Source organism: Periplaneta americana, chromosome 2 (genome assembly GCF_040183065.1).
Source record: "Periplaneta americana isolate PAMFEO1 chromosome 2, P.americana_PAMFEO1_priV1, whole genome shotgun sequence".
NCBI classification, from domain to species: domain Eukaryota; kingdom Metazoa; phylum Arthropoda; class Insecta; order Blattodea; family Blattidae; genus Periplaneta; species Periplaneta americana.
In genome coordinates, this window is record NC_091118.1 from 139,214,784 (window position 1) to 139,235,350 (window position 20,567).

Below are 20,567 nucleotides of genomic sequence, written 5' to 3' on the forward strand. Positions count from 1 at the left end.
TTGATATTCCTTTCACATATCGTAAACTGGGGTTCCTTTGAACACAGAGGAAACTTTGAACATTTTTTTCAGAAAATCATAATTAGGTTTATACACTCTGCACTTGTTATAGATGAAGGCAAATTATTACAAAATAATTCTCATACCAAATTTACCTCCATCTGTAACAAGAGCAGCATGTAGAAACCTAAATATGATTTTCTTAAAAAATGTTCGAAGTTTCCTCTCTGATCAAAGTAACCCCAGTTTACGGTAGCATGTGTATGCAATATGCATTCATTGTCTTTTATTTATCCTCTATTGCCTAGAACGGTGATCTTTCGTCATGTCAACGCATGACAAGGGAATCCCCGTGCAGATTTTTACAGATTTTATTAGTAATCTGAATTTGAATAATCAGGGAAAGGTAGGTAGAAAGGTTTATGAAGTTTGAGTCGTCTATATACGGGTGTAATTTTATGAGGAGATCGCCGGTAATTCTTTTTCTATAGAGACTAGATGCATTTTATACAGAGCGGTGGGTTAGTTACGAAAATGTCGCGACATATTATATATAAAAGTAGGCTATATCAAATGAGTTACAAAGAGTTTTCAAAATAATGCTGGATTACAATATAATTGATTAAGGGGATTTCGGACAAAAAGTTCAGATATTTGAAATCTTGTATTTAGAAACGATCATTTTTATGTAAGCAAAAACTCTTTGACAAATCTACGAGTTTCGATGTCCTATATAGATTTTAAATTACACCTTATACGTGCCTACATATTATCAGTTCTATTCGAAGTCAAATTCTCACATCCATAAATTGTCATTGGCACTATCATGACTGTAAAATTCCATTTGTTTTATTTTTAGTGCTTTACTTTCAATGTTATTATGGCTAAAATTGTTCAATGTTATATTTAAATCAGCTTAACTATGTGAGAAATTAAAGCCTAGATAGTAAAAACTAGAGACTTGTTCAATCATTTGATTTTATAACTATTTTACATCTTTTACAATTTTTTCCAAATAAATGCCATGGATTTTGTTTTTAGCAAATTAAATCTTTAAATTAAATGTTTCCATCACTTCTTTGATATTAATGACTGTTTTTTGAAGTCCAACTTCTGTTTCTTCAAAACATTACCTGATCGTCTGTAAATAAGATAGTCTCCATTCTTTTTTAAAATCCTTTTTCCACTGTCAATAGCTTCGTCAATGTATAAAGCTAAATTGAGCTGGCGACAAAGGACATCCTTGTTTTACACTTTGACTCCTTTCTTCTATCTTCTTTCCTAGCCTTATGTCATTGTCAATTTTAATTTGTGTATTTTTTATGCAACCTTTAATTCACTTTGATCAAATCCATAAAGTTCCTTTCAAGATTACTTAAGCTTAAAATAAATACCTTCCCGCTAGCTATATTGTCTCCTTAGAAACCTAGAACTGGAGATGGAAAATATACTAATGTAACCTTACTGTGAAGATAATCTGGTTAGAAACGTTATAAAAAAATGAAAAGTAGCTGACTTATAGAGGGAAGCAATTACTGGCAGTAGAAATAGCGGCAAACCCTGAAATTTTTCTTCCCGCTAATGACTTGGAATTTTAACAAGATTGTGTTCTCACCTCATCTTAAGATACATACAGAAGAAATTACATGCAAACCATAATTGGAGCGTATTATTCCAGACTGGTGGCGACATACTGTTTTGTAAAGCGTGTGGATTTAAAGTTTCCTATGAGAAGGGGTTCTACAGGTTGTTTCCAGGCTGGTGTTACAAACTTTCAGGGATGATGGGGAAGGGCACATGTATCAATTTGAGATAAGGAACCCTGGTGCGGAAATGATTGAGTCGAAAGTTATAAGCAATAAATAGTTGTGTGGAAATGGAATTGTAATTTGGCACTATGTGCCCCCTTCCTTCCCTTAATCTTTGGAAGAGTCGTGGAAATACGGTATGGGCCAGATGTTCCCTACGTGGGTACTTGCCCGATACAATCTGTGAGCTTGTCTACTGTTCCCATTGGCTCATCCGTATTCGAAAATCAGGTCTGCTTATTCCGCTCTCGTGTACTCCTCCTTTTCACTAGGACTGATCGACTGGACACTACATACACAGCTGTCTACACACGTGTATATCAGGACCGACCATGTCCGTTACACATTACGCTATCTGCATTGATTTAGTGTAGTTTCCTGTCCCCATCCCAGACAGCGCACTGAATGGAATACTGTAAGTAGATAACGTAAACAATGCCAGATTAATACAGTATGTGTAAGATGTACAGATAAATACACGTAAATAAGTTGTACAGAGGAACAAAATTATTTCATTTCCACACAAATATTTTTGCTTGTAACTTTCGACTCGATCATTTCCGGACCAGGGTTCCTTATCTAAAATTGATACATGTGCCCTTCCCCATCATCCCTGAAAGTTTGCAACTTTAGCCCGGAAACACTCTGTATGTGTCGTAGCAGCACTACAAAAGATAGAGCAGTTCTTGTTTTTGTTGTTGCTGTTTAGTCAACTGTCCGAAGACAGGTTGGAAGTGACATCAAAAAGACATCACTCATGAGGCAACTAAGCCAGGAGATAATGGAAAGGTAGGTCAGTTTAGTTTGCAATTCTGCATTAGAGAACTAACAATAGTAACTATTCTATAAGAGATTGATTTAGTCCTTGCTAAGCAAAACTTTATAGTTTCCCAAGAAACTGTGAGAGATTATTTTGTACGCATACATCCTTTTTATATATTCAATCAATAAAATCTGAATAACATTTCTGGAGAGCTCTACCAAGCGGTACATATTATGTCGCAGGTTTGATATGTTTTTAGATTTCTCGTCATTTTATGAGTTTGAAGATAAAAAAATAAACGTTCTTACCCTAATAAATATCACCCTACCTAATTACAAAAACAATTTGTCCAAATAACTAAAATAATAAACTAGTTTGAAACAATTACTTCATAATTTGTTTGGACTTTCCCATTTCTATTTCTTCATCTTCTTATTTTTTTTTTTTTTGTTCTGTCGGTAAAGGTTTAGGCCTCCAGGATACGTTCCGAATGTCGTATTTAATTTGACTAAGATTTCTCTGGTCTTCCAAAACTTCTGGTTTCTCTCGCAACACAGTTGAGAATTCTTTTTGGAAGACCGGTTTGATGCATTTTGTCTGTATGATTTTTGGAGTATGATTTATATTTCATTATATTTACAACCACATTAATTGCTTGTGTGTTTTCTTTTACTTTTTATTTAAAATTTATCTCTTTTTGTGACCCCTATGAAGAGTCTGAGAAAGCCCATCTATTATATTTCTAGGCTTTCTCAATAATATTTTCTCAAAAGCCATATTTCATAACCGAAAATTATCATCGATTTTACATATCTATTGAAATACAAGTTCAACAGATCCTGACATACTTTCAACAAAATTGCCTTTGATAATTTTATTCACATTTAGGTTTCTAATCAAACAAGTAGTCACTTTCAGGTAGGTTTATCAATGAAAATATTTTCGGTACATATTTGTGCTACCGATGTCAAACTACAAAAATATACCCAAATAAATGGAACTGCGACACGACTTTATTTTTGACCAGCACAAAATTATGGCTTCACGATACATCACTCAATGCAACTTTGAAATATGGCTGTTAAATTTGTTCTTTAAACAGAAAATTGTCGGCAACTGGAATGCGCGTCTTATAAACTTATTTAGAATATTTTCTCATTCAGATCAAAGTTATACAGACATATGTAGAGCAAAAATTAGAAGTTGAACTCTTCTTAAAATTAATAGGTATGCTGAAATTTTAATGTAATTAGCTATTAAATGTTGACAGGGTGAAAATTAACCCTTCAGTACTCGCGTGGATTACAATAGTAATCCATTGATATTTAATCCTGTATTACGTCACCGCCTGCAGCACTGCGTAGTTGAGCGTCAATGCAATTTCTCTTCACAGTCTAAGTGAGGCATTACTTGTGTTTAGACGTATTTGTAGCAACGCTTTTCAAAGTTATACGGAGTTTTATCAAGGTACACGCAGTTTTTCCGAGTGGATTACCATTGTAATCCACGCGAGTACTGACGTCAGTTTCTTGCTCAGGCAAGTGAAATAGTTTTTATATGGTTATGAGTGATGCAATGCAGTAACTTTATGAAAAAAGTGTGTGATATCGTTCCATCCTCTTTGTAGTTGGCTCCAATGTGTACGGAAAATACAAGCAATATTTGCAAGTGGCTAGATGAAGATCTGGATGTTGGCATTGAAAATGAAAGTGATGATGAAAGGAACAGGGAAGATCTTTTGAATGAAGTTCACGATTCTAATTCAGAACAAGACAATGAGGAGGGGGAGGAGGATGATGATTATGGTGATGGTGATGAAAGACTAATGTCTATAAATGATGGAAACTCCTATACGGGCAGAGACAACACCACAATTTGGCAGGAAGAACCAGTATCTCTACGAGGGAGAAGAAGAGCACAAAATATAGTGATTCATTTACCGGGCCCTAAAAGAGCTGCAAAAAATGCGCGGACACACAGAGAGTGTTTTGACTGCTTTATTGATGAGACAATAATCAATGTAATAGTAAGGTGTACCAATATTTATATTGAAAATGTGAAGCGTAATTACGGACGTGACAGAGATTGCAAATTAACAAATGACGTTGAAATTCGAGCACTCTTGGATATTTTGTATCTTGCTGGTGCTTTGAAATCGGGAAGACTGAACCTAAGAGAACTATGGGATAAAAATGGCAAAGGTATAGAGTCAATTTACCTGACTATGATTTACAATAGATTCCAATTTTTGTTACGATGTCTACGCTTTGATAACATTCATGACAGGCAGAAAAGGAAAGAAATTGATAAACTGGCTGCTGTACGTGAAATGTTCGAGTTATTTGTTCAGAATTCACAAAGGTGCTACATTCCAAGCGAATATGTAACTATAGTCGAGCAGTTGGTTGCATTCAGAGGACGATGTTCCATGAAAGTGTATATACCTACTAAACCAGCAAAATATGGGATCAGAATTTTTGCTATGGTGGATGTCAAACATATTACACTCATAACTTGGAAATTTATGCTGGTATTCAACCAGATGGTCCATTTCACCAAAGTAACAGTGCACATGCAGTGGTGAAGAGGCTGGTTCATCCCATCAAAGGAACAGGAAGAAATGTGACCACCGATAACTGATTCACGAGCATACCTCTGTGTTTAGATCTTCTAGAAAATGAAAAATTACACTTGTAGGAACCTTGAAAAAAGACAAAAGAGAAATCCCTCCTCATTTCACAACTACTCAAGACAGGGAAGTTAACAGTACATTGTTTGGATTCAATGAAAACTGCACAATTATTTCGTATGTACCAAAGAAAAACAAAACAGTGTTAGCATTATCAACCATGCATTGTGATAAGGCAATGGATGAGGAAACAGGAGGAAGCGAGAAGCCTGAAATAATATATTTCTATAATAGAACTAAATGTGCTGTGGATGTCCTTGACCAGTTATGCTCAGCCTATGATGTAAGCAGAAATTCACGCCGCTGGCCTCTGACTATTTTCTTTGACTTACTAAACATAGCAGGTGTCAATGCTCTTGTTGTTTATTCTGCAAACAAACAAAAAATTCTATGGAAAAACTTCCTAAAAACCCTTGCTGTGGACCTAATGAAGCCACTAATTTCCGAGCGTATCACCCAACAGACAATTCCAAGAGAAATAAAGAGAAGAGGAGAGCAACTGTTAGGCATTCCACAAACAGGTCAAGAAGGAACACGGCCAGAAGGTATTGGTAGGTGCTACATGTGTGGTAGAACAAGAAACAAGAGCACAAGACAATCTTGTTCCCAGTGCTTGAAGAGAATTTGTCGTACTCATTCAGATGTAATTTGTTTGAACTGTGTAGAAGAAATGCATAGGCCTACTGAGATAATTGAATCACATGTAGATTAGACTCACGTGTGTAAAGTGTGAAATGCAAACATAAACATGAAAGTGCATCAATATCCTTCTTACAATACACAAAAACATCTGTAAAATATTACAAGTGAAGTAAGAATGATTGTTACATCCCTGAATTTTTTCATTGCTACACCCCTGGGTGAGGTATTCAGTTATCAAATATGACGTAAGAAAGGTCAGCAGTAGTGAACTTGCGTTTCCTGTGGGAGAGATTACATCAAGAGTTCAGGTGACCTTCAAACAGCGAGTGAGCAACAATGCTAGATATCCTACATAATAATTATGATGATAGTGGACTAACTCATAACTATGATGCAACAATAAATTATGACTCAGAGACACGTCCAGTGTTGAAATATTATGCAAACATGTCACTTGAATGCAATTTGTGTACTATATATTTCATTATTAATATTTATATTTAATACGTTCCGTTATGCGTACCATATCCATTCTCATTACTGTAATAACTGAAAACAATATATTTCCTAACATTGAAACCTAATTCCAATGTTTAAACCTTGTCTGTAAACAAAAACAAATGTGGATTACCATTGTAATCCAGGCGAGTACTGGTGTTACGGAATTTAATGCGAGTAACGAAGGGTTAATGGACTATCTAAAATTTCTGTAGACGTACATTATATATCCAATTGACGACGATACCTTGGAAGACCCAGAAGGAGATGGAGAAAACTGGAATGTTATCTGAGCTTTGAAAAAAGTATTTAATAGACCTAAAAACACTTCTGATATTTATTGGTGTTTCTGTTGTTGGTGTTATTGTTGAAAATAATGATGGTGACTACAATGAATGACGAAGTGATCATGTCTTTCGACTCACTTAAACTTAGTTTCTGTCTTTCCTACATAGGGTAACTTAGGGTCTTTTGGACAGTGGGGCTTGTTGGACACTTTGTACTTGAACGTGTTACCTCGCCACTTGAGGGCACCACATTCTGCTAGAAGTCAATGACGGAAGTAGCCACGACTGGAAGCTTCAGAGAGAATAGTGAATCTACAATGAAACCGTGAAATATACAGCGTAGGTGAGTGAAAATACAATACATGTGTTTTATGTTTACCTAAAACATCAGTTGTTATAATTGAAAGACTTTTGTAATTAATAATTTACGGGTGTGAAAGATATCAGATGATGAATTGTAAGCTTCCACGTGAAAGCGTAACTGCTTGTGGCAATGGCATGTAAAGCTGCGGCCTCTGCAGTCGTTCGGAGAGCTGTGACATTAGTTCCTTTGTTCAGCTGCAGGTTGGGGACTGTTGGACAGTGAGTACTGCTGTGTGGCTTGTATCCCATAAGTAAACACGCCATTCCGGATGCTGCTCTTGCTCCGTCTAAGGTTTCGGACAAACACAACAACAAAGTAATAGCAACGCAACAGATAATAATGCAGCCATCACCAGTGCAAGCACTCCCATGAAGAAGAACGATGTTTCAAATTCACCAGCAGTAACTCCTTTCGAATAAGTTTCACCGATACCCCGAATTGGAAGGAGCACTTCAGGGAGAAAATCTAAGTACAGAGCAGTTTTGAACGCTACACCATTGTCAAAAGAGACATTCCAGAGGGCTACCACTAGGAAACGTCAACTCCCACAAGAGGAAACCAGCAGTGAAAATGACAATGACCTTGAAAGTGAGAGTGATAGTGAGGATTATTGCGGAGAGTGTGGAGGATATTACTATGACAAGAATCAAGAAAATTTTTCAGATTATTGGGTATTGTGCCAGAAATGTAAAGGATGGTACCATGAATCATGTGCTGGCGGAAGAGGGAAAAAGCGGCGCACTTGTAACAGTGTGACAACGATATGCCAAAAAGAGTCATTCTGTATCATTCTTGTGCTGATAATCTGTTTAATTATATGTTACTATGCACAGGAATATGTCAAAAATGTTCTCTCCAACAGATCCCACTAAAGGGTCCTTTGGACACTTTTACACTAATAGAGATTTTGATTAAACTCCGGAAAACTGTGTAATTTCTTGTAATAATTTCATTACAAATCTACACACAGATATATGAGAAACCACATCACCAATAGTTTCAGGATGCATTATTACTACCTAACTCTATAATTAATCTTGAGTAGCAAAGTATCCAACTGACCCAGTTCTATCCTACTGTTCTTTAAACCAATTTAAGCTATTTACTGTAGATGTAACATACAGTATTATATATAAAATGTTTAGCTATTTTTGTTATAGGCCTATTATAGTAAGTAATTAGTAGTTATCTAAACAATGGTAGCGGAAATGTTTAATTGGACCATTTCTTTTTGCGGAATGCACTGTAACAAAACATAATTAGCTATTCATGTTCAAACTGTTTGCAGTGGCTACCAAAATTTGATGTCTGTATGATTTTCAGCAGGATGGCCCTCCTCCACACTATAGTAACATTGTTAAGGAATTTTTTGTTGTGAAACTCCAACGGAATTGGATTGAGAGTGGCGGATGGAGCAATGGCCTCCACGCTCTCCGGATATGACACATTGGATTTTTATTTTTTGGGGAATGTTAAACAAACCGTATAGTCTACGGATCACAATAGTCATCTCTTGAAATAGCAAATCAAGGAAGATGTTAAATCTGTCACTCCTAATATTCTTAATCGAATTTAGTCGAACATGAAACATTGTTTATACATTTCAAGAGCTACCAACATAGAACTTTGATAAACATGTGAGAAAAGATATATTTTTTAATTAAATTCAAGTTTACTGGATGTACCATGTCCTGTTTAATAGTTATAACGTTCTGAATCTCTAACACAGAGGTCTCCAAAAAGCGTATGGTCATTGGTGCGCTCGATGCTGCCCGTCGAACACAGTGTGCTGTAAGGCTAGAGAAAGGGGAGGGACTCGTACCTCAACAGATGGGAGCGATCAGTGGGGGATCGCGGCAATGGTCTGCTTATGTTTACAAATAATAACATCAAAAGAATAAGACATATCATACGTTTGTATATTATTTTGACATAGGCCTACTATGAAGTTGGAGCCCCGTCTGTTGCTATTGACACAAGCCATTGTAAATTCAATCTCTTCTGTTCTATGGTGCCTTTCAGTGCCTGGAAAAGATCTTCTCCAGTTGTATTTTGTAATTACATCTACAAGACATTCAGACATAGTAAAATGTTCATTAACTCCTCGGATGAAAATGGCTAGGTGAGCTTTGTCATTTCTATCTGTGCTTTCGTCCAATGCAAGTGAGTAAGCTACAAACTAGTTAAATGTAGTTTATATTTCTATTACATTTACAATATTCAAATTTCTTCTTTGAACTGTAATTGGAAACAATTTAATTTTCTTAAACTTTGACTTTGTTCTGGACACAGTATTTTAGCAACGTCCTGTATGCACGATTTTATAAATGATTCTTCTGTAAAGGGATTCATTGATTTTCCAATATTGCAAGCTAGAACACAGCTAGCAAAAAGCGTTTTTGTTGAAGACTGAGAACACGTGTGTGATTTTTGTTTGTATTTTCTTGTTTTATATTTATCAAAATATTTGTAGACCTACGCATTTTACCTAAAATTAAACGAAAAACTGTATGTTTGTCATGCGGAACTGAGTGTAAACGTATTGCAATATGGTGATTATTATGTGTAACCGACAGTTGTACAGATAGCCCCAAAATAAATTATTTTCACTTGTCCAACATGTCTGTAATTGTATGTTATTCTTTGTGAAGAGTCGAGTATTGTGTCGCATGTTGAATTTTAGTATACCCTTAAGAATTTTCGAACAAATTAAGCAGTTCACATTCTCTCCACCAACAAAAAACATTTCTCTTCCCTTTCAACCTCGAATGTACTGCGTCTATGATTAGAAGACATTGTAAAACGGTGGAACACTCCGACCAACACAATGATAATGGCAGTCCGCCACTGCTCTTCATTTCCGCATAAATATTGAGTACAGTACAGGTGGGGATGGGTGAGGCGGTGCTCGCTTATTACGTACTGGCATCGGTTCCGTTCAGGGGCTTACTCGCGAGTAGGCTTTTGGAGACGTCTGCTCTAGCATGTCCTTTGGGACACAATACACTTCAAAGTACCCAACTATTAAAAAAAACTGACTTCATGGCAAGGTAAGTGATTAATCAGAAGAAACATTAGAAAAATAGTTAACTTTCAGATCACGTAAAACATTGTACGAACAGACAGAGCAAAAGGAATAACTTATTCAACGTTCGCGTCAAGTGCTTGCTGGCGGAGCTCTTTAGGAAAAGAGAGATTCTAATGTAGGTGGGTTGGGGTAATTTGGATTAAAAATAACGCTTTTAAAGTTTAGAAACTCATAGCCTTTAGCCATGACAAAATTTTCTAGTTAGGTTTTTTATATGTTAGCACTGTGACCTTCTAGAATGATTCTATTGCATTTTCAAATATGTTGGCCTCTTCTCATCACAATAATAACCTTAAATTTAACTATACTCAATTTAACCCATGAATGGGAAAATTTTTGTATAATGTGTATTATTGAAATAAAACATGCTTTAAAATCCTGATAAAATCAAATTATCCCAACTATAGGTTAATGTATGTATCCTGGATCATAATACAGAGATTAGATAGGCATTAAAAACCTATAATTAGACCTAACAACATAAAAAATTACTTCAGTCAATACTGAAGTTCTTGATAAGGCTTATTTTGTAAACTTAAAATATCTCCCATTAAAATCACAGTCAGAAAACACTTCGGATATTTATTTGTCTTCCACCAATCCATAATTTTTTAACGTTTCACGATCTGGAACGAAATCTAGGTTAATTATCAACTAATCTGTAATTATACCCGAATTACTCCAAATTTGTAAATAGTAATTAACTAACAAACTTTTAATGATACATTACTACATATATTAAAAATATTTTCTAAACACATGTAATGCACACATGCATGAATTTGGTTACTGTAAACAGAGCTGCTTCCCCAACAATATTGCTTTGAATGTTTTATTTAGTGGGCTATTTTACGACGTTATATCAATATATTTCGAGTCTGAAAGAAATGAAAGTGATAATGCCGATGAAATGAATCCGGGGACCAGCAGCTATAGTTACCAAGTATTTGCTCGTATTACGTTTAGGGAAAACCCAGGAAAAAAAAAAAAACCTAAACTTGCCTCGACCGGGATTCGAAACCGGGCCGCCTGGTTTCCCGGTCAGACACGCTAACCGTTACACAACAGGTGTGGACTGCTTTGAATGTGATGTGTCATGCAAACGTTTGTAAATAAAGAAATAGCTTTTTTCACTAGTATGATCAACACAAATTTCGAACACTCCATGAATTATTGTGAAATAAACAATTATTAAATTGGCATGTGTTTGAAGATTGGATCAAGTTTTATTCAATAAATTGCAACTTATACCCAAATTACCCCACTGTACACAAATTACCCCGACACATCCTATAAAAAATCTTAGTAATACGTAAAAAAACAGAGAAATCCACTTTCGCATTTAACACAAATTAAAACATATAAACCACGTTATTTTCAGTTTGATGCAAATTTCATGTTATGCAGCATTATTTAACGACGTCGTATCAACAGCGTGGTTATCTATCATCTGTGGAATTAATAATAATAATATTGAAATGTTGACTAGGATGATTCGACGGTTCTAAGTTAAATGTTAAATGTTATATTTTATTTAACGACGCTCGCAACTGCCGAAGTTATATCAGCATCGCCGGTGTGTCGGAATTTTGTCCCGCAGGAGATCTTTTACATGCCAGTAAACCTACTGACATGAGCCTGTCGCATTTAAGCACACTTAAATGCCATTGACCTGGCCGGGATCGAACCCGCAACCTCGGGCATAGAAGGCCAACGCTATACCAACTGCGCCAACCAGGCCGACGGTTGTAACATATATAGGCTAAGTAGTTGGGGAGGAAAAGACTCTGGAAAACATAAATAGATAAATTAGCCCAATTGGGAATCGAATCTACGTCTGAGAACGGCCTTGCTGCATGATACACGCTCGCTAATCCCTAAGCTATGCCCATGACAGCTGGTAGTATTAAAACATTAGAGATTATGAATGCAAGATCATTCCCACAAACATTAGCATTGTGTTATTGTGCAGTGTAGCAGAGTACAGCGATATGTATCTCATCCTGGATCAGAATCGCAGTCAACCCAGCATGAATGTATGTAGAAGGATATTCTGCACACAAAAGTATGAATTATTTACACATTCTGGTGTGTGTGTGAATATTTAGACTGTCTGATTGACGGGTACTACAGGGCAGTCAAGTTCCGATTACCGATAGCAGAGTCTAACTAGAGAGCTGTTTGTAATGATAGCAGCAACCTCATCTCCAATCGGTAATAAGAAGTTTGTGAGCCTATACCACAATATCTCTGAAGCGATTGGTCTTGGAGAGATGGTTTCTGAACTAAGATTTTTCTCTAATTATATAAATTATACAACAATCTTCTTAAATTACTTTTTTCTGCAGCAACTATAGTTATTTTATAGTTAGTATACAAATACAAAGTCGTAGGAAATTTCTTGGCTCTATAAGAAAAAGAAGCGGCTTCCTGGCTACTAGCTCTATTGGAACGCTGATGGATAACAAATATTTTAAAACTGCAGTCGCTCTACGTCTTGAATACAAAATCTGCCAACCACATAAATGTGTATGTGGGGAAGTTGTCAACACTTACGTTCATTACGCTCTGAGCTGTGTCAAGTGTAAGGGACGTTTGTTTAGACATTCAACAATTAACGACATAATCAAAAGAGCATTAACATCTTATGGTATCCCTGCTATTTTAGAACCCACTGGGATTAGTCGCACGGATGGAAAGCGCCCTGATGGATTAACTTGGTCTCGTGGAGCAGAGGAAAATCGCTAATGTGGGATACGACATGCGTGGATACCTTAGCTCCATCGCACTTGCCGTCAACTTCTGAAATCCCAAGCTCTGCAGCAGAATCTGCCATAGGCTATGCAGTAAACGTCATAAATATGTACATCTAGTAGATAATTACATCTTCATTATCTTTGCTGTTGAAACAATAGGCTCCTGGTGTAAAGAAGCAAAACACATGGTTACCGAAATTGGTAGAAATGTAGTAACTGTTACTGGAGACCCTCACTGCACCAATTGTCTGCGGAACGAATGGGAATAGCCATCCAATGTGGAAACGCAGCCAGCATTTTGGGAACCTTTTCAGACGCCAATTCTCTGGATGAATTTTCTTTATTTGAATATGGGATGTGAATGGAGTTTTCTTTTCTTAACATATTCGTATTACAAAAAAAAAAAAAAAAAAAAAAAAAAAATCAGGAATCACAATGACAATTTTGTATTTACACACATTTAAACTGAAATTGTAACATTCTTCATTAAACAACATATTATTATTTATATGTATTTTTATTTTCTGACTTTATACAATACTCCATTCATATATATCAAATATTCATATGAATGAGGTCTCGCCCACCTCATAGAATATTACACGACTAGTGTTAACTAGTCAGTTGTATTATTACTGATAAATACGAGAAAAATTTGTACCTGCATCGGGAATCGAACCCAGGACCTCTCAGCTCTGCGCACTGAGCGCTCTTACCATCTGAGCCATGGGGGGACACGATCCACGGCGCCGGTCGAACCCCTCTCGTAGTGCTATTTTACGGCCTTACTACCTGCATTTGAGACGAAACACGTCGTACGTATGCAGGAGCGCATTTTAAATGACTTTGTGGCCATATTCAATATCAGTTTGATGAAAACTGCTAACAGTTTATATATATATATATATATATATATATATTCATATATATTCATATGAATGAGGTCTCGCCCACCTCATTGAATATTACATGATTAGTGTGAACTAGTCAGTTGTATTATTACTGATAAATACGAGAAAAATTCGTGGATCGTGTCCCGACATGGCTCAGTTGGTAAGAGCGCTCAGCGCGCAGAGCTGAGAGGTCGTGGGTTCGATTCCCGGTGCCGGTACGAATTTTTCTCGTATTTTATCAGTAACTCCGATCATATTATTATATTACTGCATTTATTCTGTTAGTGCCTATATTTCGCATGCATACGTTAAAATAAGCTATACTGGAAACATGTGAATGTGTGTCATATTTTCCGAAAATGAATTTGTTTCTTCAATACATTGGAAAGTGCATGATAAGTTTTACTTGGCTGTTGAAATATTATAATGTTGGTTTCCTATTTCATGTAAATTTTCCGTACACGATATTAATTGATCTATTTGTTAAAACGTACATTGCTCTATCAAACTAATAAATGTACCAATTTTTCACATTTGACTTTCGACATTCGGACAAGTGGAATGTTTGTAGATAACCATAAAATATAAAGAACATTCCAAATTATGATGCCTATGCCTTTTCACTCTTTAAAAGGAGTCCAGGAGAACCATGGGAATACTAAGGAATATTGATGTATGTTTTATTTATCAATTAATCATTAAGGAACACAATGTTTTATTACTTTATTTATTTGACATGATACAATTCTATAAAGATTCTTGAACAAGTTCATTTTTCTTAACAAAGAAGTTGTTTGTTTTATTCAGTTCATTACATCATATGAATAATATGTGAGTTAATAAAAATGACATTACATTTCTTTTAGGTTTCACTTCATCAATTGGTTTACATAATAACTAAACACTTGTTATTTGTAACATGGTCTATTTTCATTCTCTATGCTAATTATGTACCTAAAATTATATAACCTCATTTCTCAGCTGCAAAGACTATTACGTCTTTTAAATATTATATTACGTTTCATTAGTAATCTTTAATCTTCGCAAAACCATCACAATTACTTTTCAGTAGTTAGGTTTTTACTTATAAAAACATCACAAGTATTTTTCAGTGGTTAGTATTCTTATTTCAACAACTTCTTTTCAGTAGTAAATATTCACATTTCACTATGCAAATTATCGCAATGGTGAAGCAGGGTGCATGTTTTTTAATTTAATTTTGCAATTTTTACTTTACACAATGAATAGGGAGATTAATGGTAAAAAAAGAATCTTAATTACAAGTTGCAAAGAGAAAATCTGTAAAGTTTATTAGTGGGGTATGATTGTGAACTAATATTTGTAAAATATTACGACAATGAAAAAGCAGTATTAAAAAAATATATTTTTTACGGTGTGCATATGTAAAAAAATCGCGTTGGAAGATAACTTTATTTCTATATGTTAGAGATAGAATGATTGTATTAAGATGTTATGGTTTTGTGTCTTATTCTCATTAATAATAATACTTTATTTTGTCAAATCTGTCTCACGTATTTGTGTAACATTTTACGAGTAAACAAGCAATATCATATCTATGAAAGTAAGTGTAAATTTTGTTTTATTGATAAAAATAAACAAAACATTGAGTAAATAGTAATAAATGCTGAAATCTTAAGACGCAAACATGACAGATTTTACTTTACTATATTTCCTAATAATGCATAGGGGTATGGCGATCAATTGTAATTAATTAGTTAATTAATTCTGTTTTATACTGATCAGCAGACGCACTTCACAACAAACAAGTCAAAATTGATATTATACACAACACACTGTAGACAACACCACCTGAATTCACTTAAATCGATTTGCTTAATGTGAAATATTCAGTAAGAAACTCAGTCAAGAAATTATCACTTTAATGAATGACCTGGACATAGCAATACAATTGGAATATGAGCATAGCCTTTGTTTGTTATAGTAATTTATAAACGTATTTTCCACAATATCAAGTGGAAATTCCTTTCTAAAATCTCTACGGTGTAAATATTGTGAACTTAAAAACGGCCAATAATAATTCAGTCTCCAATGGAAAGAGTAAAATGCAATATAACTAAGAACTCAGGATATATAGTAATATGTTAAATGTATACGTATCTTAAATGAAGACTGCAGTAGAGGAAAATTAATAACAATTTTCATGTACAAGTTGTACCTCTACTAAATTTCTCTCTGGTACGAACTGAGTGTTACTCAACCATTTAGGTTCTGTGATTATCCACCATCCCTAATAGTAATATATTAATATTCCATTGTGATAAATACTGTAACATCGAAAGCAGAATGTTTCAATTTTTTACCTATAGACTTTGTTTTCCTCGTGTAGCGGTACCGTAATGTAGCAGCTGTACAATGACTGTGAATAATGTAACATAGTGGAAAGGAAAATACTACCGTCTTGATCAGGGATGCAAAACTATGCTCCAATTGAAGCACACGTCATAACCCGGAACACGTAACTCATCCCTTCCCTGGAACCCTAGCGTCATTGTACGGTAGGGGTAGAGGAGAAGAGACCACAGTGTATATGCCAAACGTCACACTAACGTCAATGAAGGCTCCGGTCTTGTGGATGGGGGTACGAACTCTATCCCCATGTTTCCACCCCTCTCTTCCACAGTTCTGCACCCCTGACTTGATCTTAGACTAGGAAAAGTAAAGGATCACCTTGTCAAGCAGTTGGGTTTCGAAAGCCTAGTAAATGAGTTACCCAAATGCTGATTTCAATTGCATTTTTGTAAATTGCTTATATCTATTTTTGTATTTAACTCTCCTTTAAGATTCCTTAACAACGAAGGTATACCCAAATGAGAAATAAGAAATGTAGGCTTAGCACAAAAGTAAGCAATAAGTAACAAGTGATGTCAACTAAAATCTCAAGAAAATGAATGTACGCAGACGATAAGTTATTGTTCTTGTGTAATACCATTCACACGGACTGACTCAACGTGTGAATCAATCTGAGATTAATCCCACATACCGGTAGGAGACACTTGTCCTTAAAGGAGCAGTCCGCGATAAAATTAAGTCGGCTTTAATCAAACACATTTTTCAATCTAAGTAGAATGTAATTTGCCGCATGTCAATGCGAGGCATGGTTCTTGAGTTACTGACTCCGCACAAATACTTATGACATCACAGCCACTGAACTGGTGTGTTTGCGTAGTAGACCGAGAACATCCCGAGTGCAGCGCTTTGTATTAAATAATCTTCTCGCGCCGTAATACACATGAACAGAATTTCGGACTTAGTTGTGATTGAGTGAAGATATATTTTGCTTTTCATTTAATCATAAAACAGCACATACCAACATTGTGGTTTTATGTAGGGCTATTTTCTTTTATATGAACGAATTTGAACTACAGTAGACTAAACAGAAAAAATTGTATCGTAATACAGTTTAAAATGCCGTGGTGTTATGATTTTTCGTGTTCAGAGGGAAGAACAAAAGCAGAACATGGAGAAGGGGTATCATTTCATATATTTCCGAGCAAAGAAAAGTCACCGCAAATATTTAAAACATGGGCGAAGAAAATCAACAGAAAAGATTTTACACCACCGAAAACTGCTTTTGTGTGTTCTAATCATTTCCATGAAATTAATTTTGAAGAATCGTGTCTATTAAAAAGACGTCAAATGAAAGACAATAGAACTTCTATGAAAATGAAGAAAACTGCTGGCCCTTATTTTTGAAAGGAGAATCTCCCTAACATAGTTCTAATACTAAGCGCTCCTCTGCTTATAAATGAAAAAAGATCGTCGAAGAAGTAATAGCAAGTTGCAGTGATGCACCTATAGCTGAAAATATTGACGTATGTGTAGTTCTCGATGAGGCTGAAAATTCACAGAAATCTAATATAAACAAAGCTGTGCAGTGTGAGATAGGGTGCGAGACCCTAAGAAATGTGTGTGGTGAATCAGATGTGAGTGAGCCATAAACTGACTTAGACAGATCTTTTCAAATAGAAGAAGAAACTTCATATTCTAATTAATCAGGTATAAGGTACAAATTGTTTGAAAATTTTTCAAAAACTTTACAACTATATTTCATCGGCAAGACAACATTTTATAAAATAATTTCAAAATTCGTAGAACCAACAGTAGGCGTAGTTATTTTCACATTCATGAACAACTTATCAATTCCCTAAAAGATAAAAACGTGGAATCGCGGTGATGACCAATTTGATTCACCTGGTCGCAGTGCAAAATATGTGACTTACAGTGCAATGGACCTCGATTCAGATAATCTTATAGACTTCATAGTTCTGCAAAAGGGCCTAATTGTAGGCAATCTTGAAAAAGCAGCATGCGAAAAAGTTCTAGATCGCCTAAAAGAAAAAATGAACATTACCCTCTCTCTGTCGGAACGCAAAAGAGGAATTAGGAAATTCATGAGGACCAAATATGAATGGTGGACAATCAATTTGACATTTGGCACATTGCAAAAAAGCTTATCTAAAAACCTTCAAGCCTCTGCAAAAAATATATGAGAAAATACAAATGTGGAAAGACAGCATCATAAATCACTCATGGTGGTTATGTGCTACATGTGAAGGTGATTCTGACGACTTAGGAGACATATTCATTTCTGTATTAAATCATGTTTGTAATATACACGAACAGAGACATATAAAAAATGTGCACACATTCACCCATACAATAGCGAGAGAGAATGGATCGAACCTGGACCCAACGATTATAATGCTCTGAAAAATGTTGTATGCAACCCTGCCCTTTAAAAGACTTAAAGCAGACTAATCAGTTTTGTCACACTAGCAAACTTGAATCATATCATAACGAGAGATTGATTTACATTCCTAAGAGAAAACACTTTCCATATGATGGAATAGTAACAAGAACTGTGATTGCGATAGTGGGCCATAATTACAACGTGAAAAGAGATGTAAGAAATTTTAGTAACTGGCTCCAGACTCCAGTACTCTAAAGCCACTAAAAAAAAAAAAAAAAAAAAAAAAAAAAAAAAAAAAAAAAAAAAAAAAAACATACAGCAGGAAGGAAAACGCGTGGAGAGAAGATATACAGAGAAATGTGTTGGAAGTAGCTCGTGGTTATCCACTACTGCATTTCGATGATGCACATGTTTTAGAGTTCTCTCAAACATAGCCCCGGTGCCTAAACCGTGTGACTCAACAACTATGGTGCAATATAATAATATAAACCATGTACTAATTTATTGCTGACGTGAGATAAACACGTATCTGTAGTCCCTTCATAACGAATATTTCACGTCTCACATGCATTCACTCACTCAGTGAAGACGTTGACTTAGGTTATAATTGATCAAAATATTAAATCTTTTCAGTTTGAGCCCTTATCAGACCCAAGTCGTTCTAATCACAGAATAGAACAGAATGGAACAGAATGCATTGTACACGGGATTTAAAGTGGGATAGAGTTTGGTTAAGTTATTATTATTATTATTATTATTATTATTATTATTATTATTATTATTATTACTACTACTATTACAGTATATGCATGTGATAGGTCCTAAGTGAGTTAATAATAACTGACTGTAACATGAATTTGTATTTACTCGGTCTACACTATATGTCAAACGGAACTACAATGCAGTCTTACGAAGCGATCAGTGGTTATGACGTCAGAGCTTGCAGTAAGACCTTTAATATTTCACAAACTAAAAGGCGTAGAGAGATGAGACAAACGCCGTTAATCTAAGGATTACTTAGGTAAACATCCTATAATATAATCAAAATTTCGAATTTTATCGCGGACTGCTCCTTTAAGGTATGTTTACGGACATATTATTATTATTATTATTATTATTATTATTATTATTATTATTATTATTATTATTATTGTTCTTTAGTCAACTGTGGGAAGACAGATCTGAACCTCACGAGTGATACCAAGAAGACACCACTTATGAGGCAACTAGGCCAGTTCCTTTCCTCCTTCATTACATACATCGCCGACAAGCTACATGTTATACTAATCAGACTTCAGATGCGTACAAACAATAAATTGTTCTTACTCTCACACACATCGTCAAGTAAGATGTACTACTAGATGTACATACCAGCCAGAACCTCAATAAGAGGATTATTATTATTATTATTATTATTATTATTATTATTATTATTACTGAAGTACCTACCGGTATAAAACTTTTGAAGGTGAAGGAGAATTCAACCTGAAGATTGTGAAAAGTTTTCTTGTGAGAGAAATAATAAAATTGACAACAGCAGCTAACTTATAGTAGTTTATTTTATAACGGTTAAAATGCAACGGAGAGCTTGTAAGGTTCATGTTCGCAGATAAACCAGAATTTCCATGTACAGTTAACATCTGCTAACAAGGCATTCCTGTGGATAACTACGCAGTTTTCATCTCCATGCCAATTGTCAGGTTGTCCGGTTGCCCATTTGTTGTAGCCAGAAGAGTTCAGGTTCTCATCTAGAAACAAAAAAATAGGATCAAGAATAACATTATTCGGAAGCTTTGTTAGCGGATCACTGGGACTTCGACTGTAAAGACAGAAACTCAGCTTCAGATCCTAAAGTTCTAAATGGAAAATGGACGGTGCTAGAGACGGAATTTATCAGAGTTCTTTCTATACTTATCTGTCATTATTTCTTATTTACGAAATTGTATCTCTGGATACAGTCATGTTCGCATTATAATAGCCTACATTCGCGGATTTGTTATTACAACGTGATGAGGAATTCTAGTCTACTGTAATTCCTTCAAAGGGC

The 20,567-nt window shown here is 35.2% G+C and overlaps 1 protein-coding gene across 1 annotated transcript in view; it reads right to left on the reverse strand.

The window, feature by feature from the left end:
* Nucleotides 1–18,829: 18,829 nt before the first annotated feature.
* The window catches only part of LOC138695187 (hemolymph lipopolysaccharide-binding protein-like), a 30,169-nt gene continuing 28,431 nt past the window's right edge, over nt 18,830–20,567 (reverse strand). Inside the window, exon 4 of the mRNA XM_069819646.1 lies at nt 18,830–20,268. Coding sequence (XP_069675747.1) covers nt 20,090–20,268 — 179 coding nt within the window. The 3' untranslated portion in view covers nt 18,830–20,089. The remainder of the gene's footprint in view (nt 20,269–20,567) is intronic.